Genomic DNA, 19278 nt, shown 5'->3' with positions numbered 1-19278 from the left:
ATTAGGCCTCTCCATCTTCAGAGCCATCGCTCACGATCTGTGATGTAATTGCACCAGACGGCAATGTTTGGTCGGATGCACCGCCAACCACTGCACCACGATGCGCCACACGCAATTAACGCTGATGCTGCTGCTGCTGATGATGGCAACGCTATTGTATTACCATCGCCAACGGAGATGGCACTACATCCTTCCCCTCCCCCCTCCACCACGAGTCACGTGACCCGCGACCAGGAGATGATAAGGATCACATGACGGAGGAGGGATGATTGCTATAAGTGGCTCCGGAATAATCCCTCCTCCCCCCCCTCTTGCTGCTGATGCTGTGTGACACCATTCGCGAAGGCTCTCGCTCCCTCTCTCGCTGCGTGCGTATTCTTGGCAGCTCTGAACCCCGACTAAAGACTGTATAGATACAGTACCGCGACGACTGTTGTGGCGCTAGCTCTGCGCTGCTGCCCTTTTGAAAAGAACGTTTCGTCATGAGGATTCCGTGCGCGCTGCCTCTGTTGTGGTGCTTCCTCCACCTGGGTATGGCAGCCGTTCCTCCCGCGTTCACGACGACGGTGATGGTGATGCTGATTGTGATGCTGATGGTGATGATGATTATTGTGATGATGATTGTGATGATGATTGTGACGATGATGGTGATGCTGATTGTGATTATGGTGATGGTGATGCTGATTGTGATGCTGATGGTGATGATGGACGGTGTTGCTGATTGTGATGCTGATTGTGATGATGATTGTGATCATGGACGGTGTTGGACCCTGACCAATTATTACCGGGCAGCTGTAATCGAGGCCTGCTGTGGGTAATCTGCGCGCGTGTAATTGTTGTATTTCTATGTCGGCCTCGTATAATAATGTCTTTGATCATTCCACTGCTGGATGAAGGCCTCCATCCCACGCCGTCACGGCGAGTGGGGGGGATGGAGGGGGAGTACTTGTAAGCGGGGAACTGCAGAACCGATTCGGGCTACTCGTCAACTGATGTGAACGGTGGTCAATAATCGAACCTATGTAGCTGGGGTTATGGCGCAGCGCGTTAACCACAGCTCCACTTATTTACGGCAGTGGATTTCGCACTGCTAGGAACCAGGCCACCTGAGTTCGATTCCTGTGCACGGCTAACGTACGCGGCGAGTGATCCCTGAACCGGTCATTGAGCCCTGACCCCCCCCCCCCCCAATTCAACCCACGCCGACTAACGCGGGTGAAGTATGGCCAGGCAGCCTCCGTTGACTTATGATCGGAACGGCGTGACGAGGCCTGCCGCAATGGATTGACTCGAGGGGTGTAAATTTAGTCCGGATTATTTAATCACGCCCCTAGTCAATGTGCGAGCACACACGAGTATACAGATGCCCTATTTTAAACGCCGTGTGAATTCATCAGCGAGTCTCAAGGCTCCCATTCTCACGAAGATCCTGCTACATTGGGATGTTTGGCCGATTTCCATTTTTTTTAAAGATCAGTTTTACTTCGCGTGGAAGGAAACTGGGAGTAACCCAGTCAAAATCCACCGCGCTCGCAAGGGGATAACGCCTAGAACTCCGCACAGATGGATTAAATCCGCATTCGGTGCACACCTCTCCTTGATCCACCAACCCTCTCATCCATAGCGCTAAACCGCAGGCGTAGATCGCCATCACGCCTGGCCCTGTGATCACGATTTAATACCGATTGTGATCGTGATACAATGAATGATTGTGATGGTGATCATATGACGATCATTATTATAAGCAGGATCTGGAAGTGGGGGGTAGGTGATGTCCTTGACGCCAAGACAATTCCAGAGGTGACATGTGCAACGATGTGAAACTTCCTGCCTCTATCTTCTTGGTTCTTTCGGTAAAGTCACGTAGAAGGGAAATAATAAAATAATAAAAATAAAACATAATAAAATTATTCTCACGACGTTTCGGCCACAACGCAAGCAGCCGTCCTCAGGTGAAGAACAGGTCTGTCGGAAAGACAGCGTCAGACGCTGAACAGGTCTGTCGGAAAGACAGCGTCAGACGCTGTCTTTTCGACAGACCTGTTCTTCACCTGAGGACGGCTGCTTGCGTTGTGGCCGAAACGTCGTGAGAATTATTTTATTATGTTTTATTTTTATTTTATTATTTCCCTTCTACGTGACTTTACCGAAAGAACCAAGAAGATGAATCCCTGCAGTCACGAAAGCTTTAAATCGAAATTCCTGCCTCTAATTCAGCTACACGTGCGGCCCTCTATTATAAATTCCTTGCTGGATGATGGCCTCCCCATACTGGGTCGCGGAGGTATTTATACAACACTCATTCTCTATACAAGTCAATTGGTGTCTAATGAACAATTGAGTAATTTAGTCATTGGTGGTTATGCTTCCTATGGTAGATGTAGAGCAACCGATTTAATGTTTTGATGAGGTGGTTGAGCCAGATGATTGCATCAAGAGTAGCGGAGTGGAGCATCCCTCGCAGACCCTCTTCCACCCTGGTGACCAGGTCGAGACCAGCTCCCTAAACTTGAGAACCCAGTTGGGGCGGCTGAAACCTGGGCTCAAACCCAGGTTCTCGGCTACGTCAGGACCCCATGATCCGCTCTGCTACCCCACAGGCTCAAGGAACTGAAACACCGGGGTGCGGGGAAGGTGAGACTGTGAGTTTGACCAGGAGGGCCTTCCCTGGGGTCTACATCCACGTTGTCACTTTGGCTATTTGCAGCTGAGTTACAGGCGGTTGTGTGTGAGCGCCCATGCCAGAGTGTTTATGGAAATGAACTTTAATTGAATTTTTCTGGTTGGCAGCTGATGCTGACGTGTGGTTTTGTACACTTGGGTAATGCACCGGAGGCAGAAGACCATTTTTCCAGTCTCCTTGCGAGAGCTATTAATAGTACATGGTGAACATGTACTGCCTTTGACAATCCACTGCTGGATGAGAGCCTCCCTGCACTCAATCCCTCAAACCCCTGTCACTACCCCAACCCCTCCTGAACAATTCCCGCCTGTTCTCCTGTCACCGTAGTAACTACACCACTTTTTTTTTTATAATCCCACTATCTCAACCACTATCATCTTGTGTCCAATTTTATAATTATTAGAAAAGCGCCTTTGAATAAGTTGCTTTATGAATCTAGATAAGATAGGAACTCCTGGCTCTGCGGATGTGCTCCAGAAGGGCGAAGGCTGTTTGGAGGTTGCGTTTTAAACCGACATTGCCGGTCAAACACAAGTCTGCTCCAGGTTGTTTAAACACAAAAAGCCACATTCTCAATCATGGAATTGGCCAAACGATCCCAATGCAGCAGGACCCGCATGGAAGAAGAAGAAGACAAAAAAACTATTTTGAGACTGAAGCTGATATGGCTAAATCAAGGACATTATTATTGATTCCTGGGCCAAGCTGTATTTTTATCCGTCCTTCAAATCTGCAGGATGCAGTATTGCTGGGCAGGTGCTTCGCGTGAGCACTTGTTCTTTACACAGGAGGGCGGGTAGTACTTTCCCACCCTCTATGCCACCAAGGTTAATGTTTTGTGCATGCCAGGTTAAGCCTCGCTCGGAGCTGTAATTTTTCCAAATCAAGTGCAGAACTAAACTAGCGGTGACTGAGCTGAGACCAACTCGCCAAAGTTTATTAACCGGTTTAATCCCAGGTGGCTGAAGCTTGGATTTTTTTAACCCAGAAATCTCGTCTGCCCACTTAGCCACCCGATTGCTCAGAGAAAAGCAGTGAAAAATGCACACTTCGATATGGTGGGTGGGTCTGTTTTCGATCAAATCGCTATCAACTTCCCTTTCAACCACCAGGAGATGATGGGCCCGAGTTTAACTTCCTGGAATTTCAACTCTCAACCTTCTGATTTATGAGCCACTTTGATACTTTTGCCGAACGTTAATAATAATAAACGTATCTTCTTGGTTATTTCGGTAAAGTCACGTAGAAGGGAAGTAATAAAATAATAAAAATAAAACATAATAAAGTAATATAATAATATAATAAAATAATATAATAATTTATAATTGTTTTATTATGTTTCATTAATTTTATTTTTATTATTTTATTACTTCCCTTCTACGTGACTTTACCGAAAGAACCAAGAATATGAATCCCTGCAGTCACGAAAGCTTTAAATCGAAATAATAAACGTAATTCCTTCTACAAGGCTACTACTGTACCTTTTGATGTAACATTTCCTCCACGTGGGTATCTTTGCTCGTGGGAAGCCCTCGAGAGCGTTTACCGGAGTGTGCTTTGGCTTCTGGATTGCCCCTTCCCCATCCACCCACCCCGGGGTATTTGAAGTGGCGTCGCCAAATGTGCGGTGTTGGTGGCAGAAAGCACATCGTGATATCCCCGCGCGTACCAGCCGAGGTGCCAAATGTAACGCCACTCTCCCGTAGCGGGGACGCGCAGCCGCTGTTGGTCTCAGGGCTCCGTCAGGGAGGGAGAGGGGCTCTACAACGGGCAGGGGTTGCCCCCACTCGCGGTCTTGGATGACAATCGTGGGTTTTTGATGAGGGGTGGGGACTTGATTGATGACGTTACCGATGAGGAAACCTTGTAAACCCAGTTATGTCTCCGAAGAGAGCGAGTGGAATACTGTGCGGCGTGTTTACAAGTTGAAATTATTAATTATTTTTCTTATAGATGAACAAATCTAGACTTTTAACCACCACAACTCCTGTTCACCACTATGTGCAACTCCGGCTTACGGACTCCCCTTCACAATAAATAACGTCAACTTGAAATGCGCCGCCACCGCCGCACCGTAGTCGCTCGCTCGCTCGATCTCTCTCGGAGCGTGAACGACTCGGAGGCACGTACAGTCAACCCCGGTTGACGTTTATTTCAAATTCACGTTTGAGACACGTGGAAAGGCGACAGCAGCAGCCAGGCAGTGAACCAGCACCAAATTTCCCCCCCCCCCTCCTCCCTCTCCAAGCTCTGCAGTCCTCTAAGTCTTCTAACTGCACAGTCCAATAACTACACCATGCAAGGAACAACACCCAACCCTGCAGTCGTCGTGCGGTGTGCTAGAAGGGAATTGGGGGAGGGGGTAAGGAGGTGAAAGTGTGCGGGGGAGCTTTGGAGGAGGATTGATCGTGGTGGTGGGGAACGCGTGTGCCGAGTGTCGGCAACTCCTTGCTGATGCTCGCTGTTCTTGTTTTGCCGTTGTGCGTGCGTGCACTATTTGTTTCTGGCGTGTGCCCTTGCAGCGCGATCCTTCATCGCCCGAGACCCCGAGGATGGAAGCATCTGCGTCGTTGCCAACGTGTCAGCGCAATTCCAGGTCCAGTACGAGCTCGAGGACGGCTCGATGGTAAACTGGACGCCTCTTCGCTCGTCCTCTCTCTCTACGCGTGCCCCATATCGATCCGCAACAGAACACCCTGACGCAGCGACACATTTCTCCCCCCCCACCCCCCTTGGCTGCATTGCGATTTTATTTCTCAGGAGCCACCTTTGGCAAATGCGCGAGGATTGACTTGGTTGCATCAGTTGGCGATGCCACGCGTTGTTTGCGCGACGTCGGACGTGTCTCTCTGCTTGCCGAGGAAACTCCTTCCATGAAACGAAATTCGCTTTTTTGTCCCACGTGCTGGGAGGAGAGAAGGGCGCGCGCATCGACGAGTAATATCGCAGCGATATTCCGCGTTGAGCTGAACCTGGTAGCCTGAAAGTCGATGTCCTTCCACGGCTAACGTTGGTGACGAGCGAATTATCTGAACCCCCGCTCTTTGCCAGCCCACACTGACCAACATGGTGGAGTATGATCAAACAAATCCTTCGACTCAAATGCTCTCTCATCCAGCAGCGTGTCGTTAAAGGGCTGTACACTACATATATTTTCAGGGCGCTTCATCTGAAATCTTCAGGGTGCCATGGTGGCGAGATGTTAACTACCTCGCCTGGTATACAGGAGGTCGTGGGTGCAATCCTGAATCTGACTCCTGCTGTATATTTGGAGCTTGCATGTTCTCTCTCTCCCCGTGGTTGCATGGATTTTTCTCCAGGCCCTCCGTGTTTTCCCTCCTTTAGAATCAACATGCGTTTAGAGTATTTGGCTGTTTATAAATTTCCATTTGATAAGCCACTTCCTCGAGCTATCATTTGTGGCCAAGTCGCTTCTGAAAAAAGCGCTCTATAGCTCCGTGTCTACATTCTGGGCAGCGCAGCAAAATCCACAGTACTGCATTATTTTCCCACATCTATGCTGCCCACCCACCTTCACCAACCCGCACTGACCAGCCTGGTAAAGTATAGTTAAACAATACCTCCCACCAATGCAGCATGGGAATACATTCGCCCAGCAGAATGATTTGTAAATCTGCTTGTGTGCTGGTGCGAGGATTGTCAAATTGCACGACCATGAGAGGTGGCGATGGCTCGTAGGGAGGCCTTCATCCAGCAGTGGATTGGTCACGGTTATGACGAATGAATGTTGTGGGTTTGCTCTCCAGCACACCGGTGTGCTGGACTAGAAACTAATTGGCGCGTTTTGTTTTACGTGACAAACCTTACTAATTGGCCGTGTCGGGTGGTGCCGGGTTTAACGACACATTTATGCTTGCGCGATCTCACCCCAAAAAAAACCTCTTGTGGATGACGAAGTGTGCCTCTCCGCCCCCCCCGACCCGACCTCCGGCGGTGTCAACCTGTGCCCAGGGAATGGCGACCTTCGACCTCCCGCTGAACGCGTCCACGGTGGGCACCGAGTGCGGTGGTGGCGGGCGTGACGTGGACCTGACGCTGAGCTTCAGCAAGTGGCGGCACACGCTCTCCGTCGTCATGAACCACAACGACACCTCTTTCCGCGGCGACGCGTGGCACTTCGTGTACAACCTCGGCGACCCAGAAATCTTCCCCAGCGCCAGAGACAAAGGTGATTTCGATGCGCTGCCATTGGATGCGACGAGCGGGGTGAGCGCCAATCTCGGCTTTCCACTTCCCCGGTCCCTGGAAGAGCGTCCTATGGAGATTTCAATAACGAGGAACGACGCTGCACTCTTCCCCCAGAAGAGTGTCCCGCACCTCTGATTTTCACGAATGGCTGCGTACGGTGCGAAAGAAGTTTAACGCTCGTGCACGCATGCACGTACGTATGTAACATTTCGCCACGTGAAATGCTGTCTAGCTCCCGTGCGCCCGAGCAAATCCCCCCCCCCCTGTGCCACGTGTTGCTCTCGCAGATATCAAGGTGGTCTTGTTCGAGAGCGACATCGCGGCTCCGCTCAACACGGCGTTTACTTGCTGGGCCAAGCAGTCGGTCACCTCCAAGCACGCCTCCGTCACGCTGTGGAACCTGCGCATACAGCCCTACGTGGTCGACGATAAAATCAGCAACGTGGGTGAGCGAGGTGGTGGTTGCTGCTCCCCCCCCTCCACTACGGTGGTTTCTTCCCCGCCCCCCATTTGGCTGCCTTTCCATTGTTGCTCTGTCCCACCCGATGTCATTGCTTCCAGTAAGCGGTGATGTCCTGCAACAAGACACACTTTTTGTTACCTTCAATATCGACGTTGCTACGTTACTTTCCACGATCGCACTTCGCGTTCCAGAACAGCTCCTACCGACTCTGGTCTGCCAAATTTATGTTGCCTTTTTTAATCCTTGTCAACTTTCAAAAATTTCCCCGAGATCCACACATTCCCAGCTCTGTTGTGCATACGCAAGTATAAGTAGGGGCACAGTTTTCATCTCCATACATCGGCCTAAGGTACACTTTTTATTTTTTAGTGGAGACGCAGGTTTGAGTGCCTCTTGTATTTGCTTTTTGCCCACGACGAGTTGGTGCCCGCGGTTCGTTACGTCACCACAGGCTCGCAGTCTCAATTCGTCCGGACTTTAAATCCCACGAGACCCTTGACAAGAATAGGGCATTGCTGGGCCCACGGCCAGATCTACATGTTTTACCCCACCACTAACGCCCGACGGCTCGGCCGCCACGCTGGGCAGCGCTGTGTGATGGCTCCATCATGTGGAATGCCCACCAGCAATGTTCTCTCCTTTCTGAGGCTAGGGCCCTCGTCAAGCATTGGACTCACAACAGGCCTGTGCACAATTCTGGTGTTCCCACTCCGAAGTGGTGGGTGGGGGCTACTTGGGTGGTGGGTGGGGGCCACTTGGGTGGTGGGCGGGGCTCGCGGCTGAGTGGGCGGGGCTCGCGGCTGAGTGGGCGGGGCTCGCGGCTGAGTGGGCGGGGCTAGCGGCTGAGTGGGCGCGGCTAGCGACTGAGTGGGCGGGGCTAGCGACTGAGTGGGCGGGGCTAGCGGCTGAGTGGGCGGGGCTAGCGGCTGAGTGGGCGGGGCTGGCGGCTCTTGCACAGGAACGTGGCTGCCTCCCAAGCCCCCCAAAATCCGTGCGGCATCATGTCTCGTTTTGGCGCTCTGTGAGGCACATGCGGCAGGCACATTAGTGGTCCCCTTCTTTGAGGGATAATGGGTTGGAGGTTGTGGTGCCAGGGTTTAGTGGGTGAGGGTGAAGGTATGGGCTTGGGGCAGGGCCAGTACTCGGGCGATGGGGGGAATCTGTACCCCTAATGTTCCTTGGCCCATCCAAGCTCACTCCTGAGTGGTGAATTGTGGCCCAGATGACATCTCGACCACCCTCACCCCATCCGAGATGGCTTGGGCCCAGGCCTTGCTGGAGTTTGGACGTGGGTGTATGGCCTTATGGGTTTATTCAATCTTTAGACGATTGTTATCTTTTGAGACGGTGGGTCCCCAAAAAACACGTTTCTTATCCTGCATCTGCTGGTACAGTCGTCTCGGTCTTTACTTTTCCACTTTTTTTCCCTTTTCCTCCCCCCCCCATCCTAACAAAAACCGGCAGCATGAAATTGAGCGCGAACCAACGCGTTGCGGGAGATGCGACCCAGCCAGTGAACACTTGCGGCGACTGTTTCTTGTGCTTGTGGGGGCTGCCTTTTTTCTTTTTTACAAATTGCCGCAGCCTTTGATGGGCACAAACCCGCGAGTCGGCATCCAAAAGGCTCGGAGTACAAATAGCAGCGGCGGCAGCAGCGGCAGCAGCAGCAGCAGCCGCTGGGATCGGCTATAATTGGCGCTTTCACGTGCTTCGGCTGTGAATGAAAGCATCTGTGCCTGAGAGTCTTTTTGAAATAGACGCGTGAAGAGGAAGATGCGTCGTGGTGGCACATGCTGGCTGGGTGGGTGAATGAATGAATGGGGGCTCGGTTTAAGCGATTTTTTTTTTTTTTGGGAGCGATTGCCTGGAGTGGCGGGGGTTGGAAGTGGAGATTGGCTCCTGGTACCCGTGCAGCCATTTTGTCAGTTCAGGGGCCGGACCCCACTTGCCGTGTGCGTTATTTGGTCAAGCTTTCCCATTGGTCGGTACGGTTGGCGAAACCAGGGAGCGGATGAGGGTAGGGAAGCATAGACGTACGGTACAACAATGGATTTTGCTGCACTTCCTTCTGTCGGAAACTTATCCCCGCAGCCACTTACAGCTGTGCCTGTCTCCATGGTGACTGCCTGTCCAAGCACCACTCGCGTGACCCATAAGACTGCAGTCCTTCATTTAAGAATTTAATTCGGGTCTGGTAGTTCACAAACGTCTTATTTGTGCGATGGGTCCCTGGTTCTGGGCAGAATGAGTTCATACGTGACTGACAAATTACTCATTCTGCGTCTCTTAAATGTAATGTTCTTTTTAAGGGGGTTTTTCTTGTTAAGGGTTAGGTGGGGGGGTCAAGCTCTCGAGGCTTTGAGGTCCGAGTACCAAGCCGACATTGCTAAGATCCAGGGTTTGACTCCAGGTGTCGGCCGAACGGAGTCTGAAACTGGATTCTCAACCCAAAAAATAATCTTACAAATAACAAGAACCAAAATAAGCGCATCATCGTTTCGTCTGCCCTCCCAGCGACTCACTGCAAGGAGGACTTTCCGCTCACGACCCCCTCGACTTCTACCACTGCGACCCCAAGCCCCGCGACCCCGAGCTCCGTGACCCCGAGCTCCGTGACCCCAAGTCCCGGCCCCGTGAACCCGAGCCCAAGCCCCACGGGCCCTCCGCCGGCCGTCCCCGTCGGCTCCTACAACATCAGCGTGGGCAACCGCAGCTGCCTGCTGGCGCAGATGGCGCTGCAGGTGGTGCTGGTGTACAGCACGATGCGCAATGAGGTGCGGTGCTGCTGGCCACACGCGGTGCACTGGTGGGTTGGGAGGTCGGAGCGCAGAGCCAGCCAGCACCTGCTCATAGTCTGGGATTCGACTTTGCAAACTGATCACTTGGTGTGGTTTGTTTTCTTTTAACTGTACTCTTTGGTTCTTTCGGTAAAGTCGCGTAGATGGGAAAAAAAATGAAAACAACTAAATTAAATCGCGACGTTTCGGAGGCAACACAAGCTTCCGTCATCTGGTGGAACAGCCACAGAAAAATTACTGTAGTGAGTAGAGAGAGCTATTTGTGACGAGCGATTATACAGGGTAAGAGGGGGGGGGAGGAGCCAGGGAGGAGGGATGCAGGGGGGGGGCAGCGTGCGGAGTGGGGGGGGGTAAGCTGAGATAAGCTGATTAATAACGTCCTTTTAGGACGCTTGTCACAAATAGCTCTCTCTATTCACTACAGTAATTTTGCTGTGGCTGTTCCACCTGATGACGGAAGCTTGCGTTGCCCCCGAAACGTGATTTAATTTAGTTATTTTCATTTTATTAATTTATTTTTTATTTTTTTATCTACGTGACTTTACCGATAGAACCAAAGAGTATGGATCCTTGCAGCCACGAAAACTTAAATTTAGAATTATTTTAACAATTTGGGAGTTCAAGAGGCCAGCAGTGTTTCTACTTTTGCAAACCGTAATCCTAAAAATGGGCACAACAACTAAGCAAATAGAAATGGGCGCAGAAACAACTGCGTTTCGGAAGACACCCGGAATTGTGAAGTTGCTGGTCTCGGCTTGGTCACCAGTCGTAGACCTACAAACTCGCAGCAGGACCCAATGGGCACAGAGACCCAGAAATAATTGTGCTCAAACCGGGTTCTCAAGCGTGGTGAATTGATAGTCTCAATCAAGCCAGTCAATGGAAATGTTTACATCAACAATGATGACGGCCAATTGACCTCGCACGCATCCGCTCGACCCTGGGAAGGCCCTTTATCCAGCAGCGGACTGACAAATGGGTCGTACATGCGAAGTACGAGGAATAACGCGATTCGCCAAAACTCCTCGCGTTTGTTTGCGTTCCCGCGCGAGACGCTTGCCTGGCTTCGTTGCGACCACGGATGGTGTCAATGTTGACTACGACGCGACTGCGACAGTCGTGATGACTCTGGTAAAGACTACGAAGAACGTGTTGAGGTTTCTGACAATGTTGACAAAGCGATTGGGCTCCCCCCCCCCCCTCCTCCACCCACTCAGACGCGGCGCGGCGTTCTCCACGTGAACCCCAACGCGACGAGTGCCACGGGTTCATGCGGCGACGCGACGGCCAGCCTCTCGCTCTCCTTCAGCCAGGGCGCCGTGTTCCTCGGCTTCAGCGCGGTGAGCTTGGGTGGAGAAGGGTGAGGGTCAGAGGGGAGGGGTGGTCCTGGGGTGGTCCTGGAGAATCTGTGGTGAGTGGTGGTGAGTTTCTGGATTTCGCTATTGGATGAGCATTTCTGGTTTCGGTGTGTATCGTAGGGTCAATACAACTCCTGTGAAGATGTTTTGGTATCCACAACACCTTTTTGATAAATCATTTTTTGCCGATCTGGACTTGCACTATAAAAACTGGTCGCACCAAATCTGGTGGTCCAAATAAAGCAAAGAAGATGACGTCATCTATACCTGGTCAAACGCACGCTTTACCCTGTATTCTTGTACAAGGAAATAGAGTTTTCAGGTCCATGTGGCGTTACAGCCGTTTCAATACGGGCAAAAACATTTTGTGTCTATTTGTTTCTTCCTTGTGATGGGACTTTGTAGGATGAACGTTGAGTTTTATCAGGGCACAGAGTGACAATTTGAATTGGTCTAATAATGTAGGGCACTGATAAGGGGTTGACAGGTATGCATCATCGCACACCACCATGCGTGCGATGTTGCGTATCCCGTGGCATCTTGTTGCCTTGGAGCGTAACGTTACGATCGCCTCTTTAAAATACTGTACTCTGGCAAACCCGCGATGTTTAAAGCCTTGTGTAATCCATGCACGTGGGTTTTTATCGGGCGATTAAGTAGATTTAATAGTTTCGGCATTTGGTTTTGAATCGCTTTTAAATTTTCACGTCCGACGATGGTTCTCCTCCCCAACGTACGTTGAACTGAGGGCGTCGCAACGCCCTCGGTTCGTCAAACTCTGGCTCCGTCCTTGTTTGCCGCGTGCGTGCTCGCAGAACAAATCCACGGACAAGTTCTACCTCACGTCGGTCAACGTGACGCTGCTCGACGCGTTCCCGGACGCGCGTGAGTACACGGCACCCCTCGGCGGGTCGGGGCGCCGTTGCCCACACTGGAGATGCCCGGCTGCCCCACCTCCAGTGTTGAGGGGGGGGGAGGGGGAAATGGCATTGCCTGCCTAATTGTGTGATTTTAATTTTTTAGCTGAAGTGGTATTGGACGCTGTTCCGCGGTGTTCTACTTTAAAAAAATAACCTGTTTGGTGAATTATTGTAGGAATCCTTACTGCAAGCCGGCCTAGTGGCCACAAAACATTCCTGTTGGGCCGGGGTGGTCCCACTGGTTTAGGGAAATGTCTGCTCCCCCCCCCCCCCCCTGTGTCTCGAAGATTTTATTCGGGATATTGCCCCAGGTGTTTTTGACGCTTACTATCGGGGTTTGCCCTTCCCCCGCCGCCCCCCAACAGTCTGTTCGAGTCTGCACTTGTGCCGTGTGCGTGCATGCACAGACATTGTGTATGGACATTACAACGACATGGAATAATCTGGGAATCGTGCATGCAGAGAGGGTGTATGCTTTGTGTTCACTGAGACCAAGGAACACACTGATCATGGAACAAACACTGCAGACTTTGCTTCACGTGAAATGGGCTTGGGCAGGATGCATTGTGGGTAGAAGGTACGATGGGCCAATAGACCCACACCTACTGGGTAGCATCTGTGCAAAAAGAGCCTCGTCGCTCATCGGATTTCTCCCAGGATAAATAAAGATTCTGATAGACGAGACTGGTGCTGGAATGGCAGGCAAAAGGCGAGCATCGGGCCCGAGGCTGGATGCTCGCCGCAGGGCTCTCTCCGAAGCCGGCGCGTGTAAGGGGGCGAGCACTGGGTCGTGGCACCGTGGAGATCGGGGTGAACGCCACGCGCGCGTTGTTTCTGCGCGCGTGGCAGCGTGGCTGGAGCTGGCGGGGCGCAATGGGAGCCTGGCGATGTTCGCGGCGCCGCTCGGCCGCTCCTACAGCTGTGCGAGCGAGCAGACGGTGGTGGTGACGCCCGAGTTGGAGCTGCTAGTCTCCCACCTGCACCTGCAGCCCTTCCACGTGACGAAGGGGCGCTACGACATGGGTGAGCGTCCACTCGCGTCTCCTCCCCCCTCCGTTCATCCCCTGCGTCTCGTCCCTGTTGCGTGCCTACCCGTCTCTCTGCCCCCCCCCCCCAACTCCTGTGCCCCCTGAACTTTCACCCTCCCTCCTGCACCTCTTCCTGCAACCCATGCCCGTAACTGGTCATCATGCCACGGGTGAGCGGTCTGCCCTGCACCTTCCATGCACAAAACTGCACTCGCTGTGTCTGCAGGAAGTTTTTCGCTCCTTGCACCGGGCCGACCGCACTGCACCCACTGGCTGGTCGCTTGCTTTTGCGAGTCTCTTTTCGGGGCGTGTGAGAATGCGGCGATGTAGCAGCGCCCTCTAGCGGTGCAACGGCTGATAAGCCGCTTCGTTGAGCTGTATATAATTTGTGAGAAGGTCGCTTTCTCAAAGAGAAGCTCATAAGGTTACTCGGTGGGCTATACCTGGTAAAGTAAAATATTTGAGCTTTATTTGTATAATTTTTTTTAAAGTCATTTGTTTACCTTTCCTATACTTTGCACTCGTATCGTGTTTTTGTATTTGGTGTAATGTTCTGACCTGCCCTGACAGGACATCTGTGAAAAAAAGAGCTTTTATAGCTCTTCGGATTCCTCCAGTATAAATAAATATTCCGATTCTGGCTCTGAGAACCAGCAGTTGTCCTAATAGATCAACTCGCCCCCGCGATAGCAACGTGGAATTTCCACCGCTGGCTCCACAGGGCTGTAAACAGGCGATGTGTGGCAATGCCCTCCCCAAGGCTCATCCGATGGAGCAGGAAATCATCGCTTTGTGACTGCCTCTTTGTCTTGCGGTTGACGGTGCGTCTGTGTGGGGGGCCACGCGCGCACGCACGTGTGTGTGTGCGCGCGCGTGCATTCGTGCGTACAGCCGTGGAGTGCCCCCAGGATGCCAAGCAGTGGATCATTCCCATCGTGATGGGAGCTGCGCTCGCCTGCCTGGCCGTCGTTGTGCTCACCGCGTACCTCTATGGCCAACACAAGCGGCAATCGGTCTACGCGAGGCTTTGATTCGCGGCCGCCTCCGCTCAAAGATCGGCGTCGTCCACCCTTGATAGTCCACGGGGTCAGAGCAGATGTTGGTACCACCCAAGTAAAAATAGTAGCGTAACTTCGATCGTAACAATGTCTTTACACGAGTGGCTTATCTGATGATCCCATTCATTTCAAACGGTTGGCAAGTTTTTCACTGTTGTTGGCCACATTTAAGAGATTGGAAACCGCTATCGTAATGCCACCTCCTGGTACCGACGAGCACGACATCTGGTCTGACCTAATGGATTGTGAAGAGTTGAATACCGGTGTACATTTGACAACAAGAAAATCCTGCTAGACATTGCCCAACATTTTCCGTTCTTCAATTCTACGCAGCCTTGACAACATTTATTTGGTACCCTCCTCCAAAGACTCTCTAATTCCTGACATGAGCAGCAGAGGTTGTTATTTATAATGCGTGCAAGCCCTTCTGCACTGTTTCGGGTAGTGAATGTTGTTCTTGTGACATTCAAACCAACGGGACTGCGGCTGATGGCTTGCAATTATAACTTCACGTCTTCCTTGCCCTCCAACCTAGCGGCCCAGCACTGTGACCGTTTCGCCAGCGGTGCATTAAAACGGCCGCCCCTTTTTCAGCGCCAATGACAAATCTCATTTGAACCAAGTGCCTCAAGTCCCCCTGGGGTTTTCTCGCTATGCGGGTTCGGTTTGTGTGATCTCGCGTATATGTGGCGAGAACCTATTTCTACCCAATATTCGCAATACTATGTGGTTTGACTTTGCCCGTTTGTGGTTGGGCATGGTGACAATGTCGGTACTGCGTGCGGTACCACGCGAGGTACTCAGCAGGCAGCCGTCTCCTCATGCGGTGACGCTTTGTGTGCCCCCCTCTTTTTTTTTTTTTTGCAACTCCTCGACCACGTAAATCGAGGGAAACCTGTAATTTACAACCGAACCAAATCGGAGACCTCGAAAGACATCTGATCATTCTTGTCAGATTCATGTAAGCATTGCCTCCCAACCGCTTGGCAACTGAGGTTATCAACGTTGCTCGGTAACGACTATAACGACGCGTTTGATGTCGTGTCCTGAATTGCATCTCATCTCAACACCATTTGTATGTACTATATGTTGAACTTAAACTGGTAGGAACCTCCTGGTTACACCAGCCCTCAGGGGATTATTGTGTCCGTCCGTCATGTAGGGAGGGGCTGGGTGGGGAGGGGAGGGGCTGGGTGGAGAGGGGAGGGGAGGGGCTGGGTGGGGAGGGGCTGGGTGGGGAGGGTAGGGGCTGGGTGGGGGGAGGGGTTGGCCACCCCGTTGTGCCCTTATAAAACTCAACGTTTAACCTACTCACGCCGGCTTGTGCCCGCCCTCACAGTCGGCCATATTTGCGGAATACACCACGCCGCCGTTGACCCTGCAGGCCATTGACCGAGCAACCCAACGTTCCTACCAGCTCCCTCCACAGGAATGTGTTTTAGCACCACACGTGGTCAACCGTGCTAATCAGGGGTACGAGGGAAGGATGAACGCGCTAAACACAACAAGCAGTTCTAAAGGAATGACGGCGAGCGCACAGCGCCCGACTCTTCCCTCCTCCCGTTCAGGCCGAGCCACAGGGCGACTAAACTCTTCCATTTCTCGTCCGTTAACGATCCTCCCCACAACCCATGGTGTGATGGCTTAACCAAAGTTGATAACACAATTGTGACGAAATTAGGCTTTTTTTTTCTTCCAAAAGAATGGCTTCCGTGTTTTAAATTTTGTTTTGTACTTGTACGGGGGCTTCTCTCCTCACTTTGTTTTGGACACCGCTACCAGGACTGGCGGCCGGTTGTATTTTAAACCCCTGGCGTGTGTGTCCCCCCCCTCCGCCACCACCACTCTTCACATCCACTGCTGGGAACGCAAAAATTATACTTTGACTGTTTATGCGGCCGGCCACTGGACGGCTGTTTTGCTCTGGGGGTTGTTTTTTGGGGGGGGGGGTACCCCCTGCCCCCTGCCCCCTGCCCCTCCGGCCTTCCCCTACACCACCATGAGGTCCTCCCGTGGCTGTACTCGCTGCTCTTGGTGACGTGTAACGACAATTATGAGAAAAATAAAATATTTAAAAACTACGTTTTATCGAAAGTGCTTCATGTATCATGATTTTCCTTTTCTTCCAGGCCTGATCCTCTGCCCTAAGTAGTCGCAATTATAATACGACACCATAATGTCTAGATGTCCTCTTTGTGACCTTTTACCATTTGGTCTTCCCACCATGCTTTGCATGTCACGTGGACATCACGAGTGACGATGATGCTCGATGGCTGTGCAGTCTAAAACAAGATGGGCACAATTTTCACTTGTTTTAGATTGCTTCAAATAATTGTTAGCCCAACAGACCATACCCACATATCGCACTTGTCGGTAGCACCTGTTGGTGGCATCACTTTCCGCCGGTTCAAATTTCACCGCTATGCCCAAAAGCAGTGAATTATGTGAACCGCTTGAAATATAGGTGAGGTTCATATTCTTAGGTTTTTTCAGTAAAGTCACGTAGGTAAAAAATTAAAATTAATAAAAGTAAAATAAAAATAAAAATCACGACGTTTCGGAGGCAACACAAGCTTCCGTCTTCAGGTGGAACCGTCGCAGCACGATAGCTGTATCAAGCTTGTGTTGCCTCCGAAACGTCGTGATTTTTATTTTATTTTTATTTAACTTTTATTAATTTATATTTAAATTTTTTACCTACGTGACTTTACCGAAAAAACCTAAGAATATGAATCCTTGCAGTCACGAAAGCTTCAAATCTAGAATAGGTGAGGTTATCAATTAAATTCACCCTTGGCCATATAAAATACATCTCTACGACCTCAAGTTCCACCTACGTTCGTTGTACAAATTATATATTTTTTGCTCTGGCTCTTGGACTATATCGCAGTGGTGTACGAATGTCACGTGGCGTGCAAGGGGATGATGGGATAAACGATGCTCCGGTTACAATCTCGCGTTTTTGCTGTGGCAAAATCCCCTTGGTCCTGTCGTTTACTTTTCAGCGGAACACCTCTCGCCACCACCTGACACGAACTGAACTTTGCCTTTTGCCTTCTGTGATGTGCGTGTACTAACACCTTTTCAGGAACTGATCCTTGCTCTCGACTTTGCCATGCCTTTCGTTTTTGGTGTTGAGCTGCGTTCCTTTGATTAACTCTCACCAATTTCTCTTTCCGTGTAAATTTGTTTTTTTTTTATTTTACATCCTTCTCCTTTTGCTTTGCCTTTCATCGTTTCCCATCTTGCTCCCAACCCACCGACGCATTTCCACTCGCAACCAAAACCACGTGGCACCCACCCACGCACGCGTGCCAACCCTGGTCGCTCGCACCCACGACGCGCCGCACATGGACCCACAAACACGACCTACACGCGCACAAACACCTCGCCATCCCCTCCATCTCCCGTCCCTTGACCCCCTCCTCCGACCCGTGCTGCCCACCCCAAGCCGTGAGCTGCCCCCAGGACTCTCTGCTGGGCTTCGTGCTGCCCCTCGTGGTTGGCGCCGGGCTGATAGTCCTCGTCTTCATCTCCGTGCTCGCGTACGGCATCGGGCGGAAGAAGAGCCGCACCACCTACGATGAGATCTGAGGCCGCTTGGCGATTTCGGCGGGGGACGAAGACGTGTTCTGGTGGTTGGTTTTTTTGGGTCCCTGCCGATTTTTGTTGCCGCACAGTCCGCGCAAGGGAATCGTTCCCAACTCGATGACCGACCCTACGGTGTGCGTTTTACGCGGTTGTGCTGTATAATCTCTCCGCGCGTTTCGGGTTGCACCGTGCGGTGTTCCGCATGTCTGACGTTTCGCTCGCCATCCCCTCCCGCGCGGTGGGCGCTTAAATTATTAAACATTTTCCGAGGAAGCCGTCTCAGTCCGGTGGAACACAATTTCGGCCATCGTGCCAAGCCACACGCGGTGCGACCCACAACGAAGGCCCGGAGGAGGATTATTTCGCACGCTTCTGTAAAGACTGGAAAGGAGCCGTCGTCGGGTTGATGGGCACGATGGGCCCGTGCGTGCGCTGCCGCCTTGCCGACGTTGCTGCTTCACCGCACTGGCATGGCTATTGAGAGGTGCAGGTAGTGCAGCTGCACTGGGGCCCACTGGCTGGGCTATAACCAGGGGAGGGTGGGGGGGGAATTGGACTCCCCCCCCCCCCCCCCTCATTTCAGTATTTGCACGAGGGGCCATGCCACCCACGTAGAAGCCACTGCTAAAACATTTTGCCAGAGGTCCTCTTTTTGTTTGACTTTGTTCCAACAAAAACGCAAAAACGTTCCGTCGCTCGCGTGAAACGCAGTGCCGCCAAAGCGTGGTCATTTACCCCGCTGCGGTGCAGCTGGGGTAGCCGTAAATGTCACGGTGCACCGAGTTGTACATCTCTCTCGCTCTCTTCGTTATTTTCAGCGCCGGTTTTTGTTTCCCCGTCGTGCGAAGTGAATGGTTTTCTCGGAGCGCGATGGCTTTGCTCTCGCCGAGCCACGGAAATTATAATGACCCGCTGGCTGCATTAACACTGCGGCTCGAGGTGCAGCGCTTTCAGAACCAGTTAATTGGGTGAATTATTTAACGTTGTGAGCTAAAAGTAAGCCGGTTTGTTCCGCAATAAATAGCGGCGTTGCAAATCCTCCACCCGACGTAGGCTGCTATAATGAGTCCCATTGCCGTATAATAATCACCTGCTGGTGCTCCAGCCGTAATTATACCGCCTGCATACAATGCTGTTAGCGAAAGGAAGTGATTTCCCCCCTCCCCCCCC

The 19278-nt window shown here is 51.7% G+C and overlaps 1 protein-coding gene across 2 annotated transcripts; it reads left to right on the top strand.

Moving 5' to 3' along the window:
* The first annotated feature begins 268 nt into the window (after nt 1-268).
* Nucleotides 269-18352, top strand: LOC144734358 (lysosome-associated membrane glycoprotein 1-like). 2 transcript variants are annotated; one of them, XM_078616465.1, is made up of 9 exons: nt 269-531; nt 5206-5309; nt 6656-6872; nt 7180-7338; nt 9870-10129; nt 11371-11493; nt 12327-12396; nt 13281-13454; nt 17969-18352. In XM_078616465.1, exons 1-9 carry the CDS (start codon nt 483-485, stop codon nt 18109-18111), a joined length of 1299 nt encoding a protein of 432 aa, XP_078472591.1. In that variant the 5' UTR covers nt 269-482; the 3' UTR covers nt 18112-18352. The 2 variants fall into 2 exon arrangements, with proteins under 2 accessions (XP_078472591.1, XP_078472590.1); XM_078616464.1 differs by lacking the exon at nt 17969-18352 and adding an exon at nt 14351-15684 and having other exon boundaries at nt 273-531.
* The last annotated feature ends 926 nt before the right edge of the window (nt 18353-19278 follow it).

The sequence above is a fragment of the Lampetra planeri genome, chromosome 51 (assembly GCF_965212315.1).
Source record: "Lampetra planeri chromosome 51, kcLamPlan1.2.h2, whole genome shotgun sequence".
In the NCBI taxonomy this organism is placed as follows: domain Eukaryota; kingdom Metazoa; phylum Chordata; class Hyperoartia; order Petromyzontiformes; family Petromyzontidae; genus Lampetra; species Lampetra planeri.
The sequence above is the reverse complement of the archived record's forward strand: the minus strand, read 5'-3'. Positions and strand labels throughout refer to the sequence as shown.

What these genes read in the sequence shown, in the direction of transcription:
- LOC144734358 (XM_078616465.1), top strand. Translation starts at nt 483, where the DNA reads ATGAGGATTCCGTGCGCGCTGCCTCTGTTGTGGTGCTTCCTCCACCTG. An exon ending in AGCTCGAGGACGGCTCGATG is followed by an intron (nt 5,310 to 6,655) that starts GTAAACTGGACG and finishes ACCTGTGCCCAG; the next exon opens with GGAATGGCGACCTTCGACCT. An exon ending in CGATAAAATCAGCAACGTGG is followed by an intron (nt 7,339 to 9,869) that starts GTGAGCGAGGTG and finishes CTGCCCTCCCAG; the next exon opens with CGACTCACTGCAAGGAGGAC.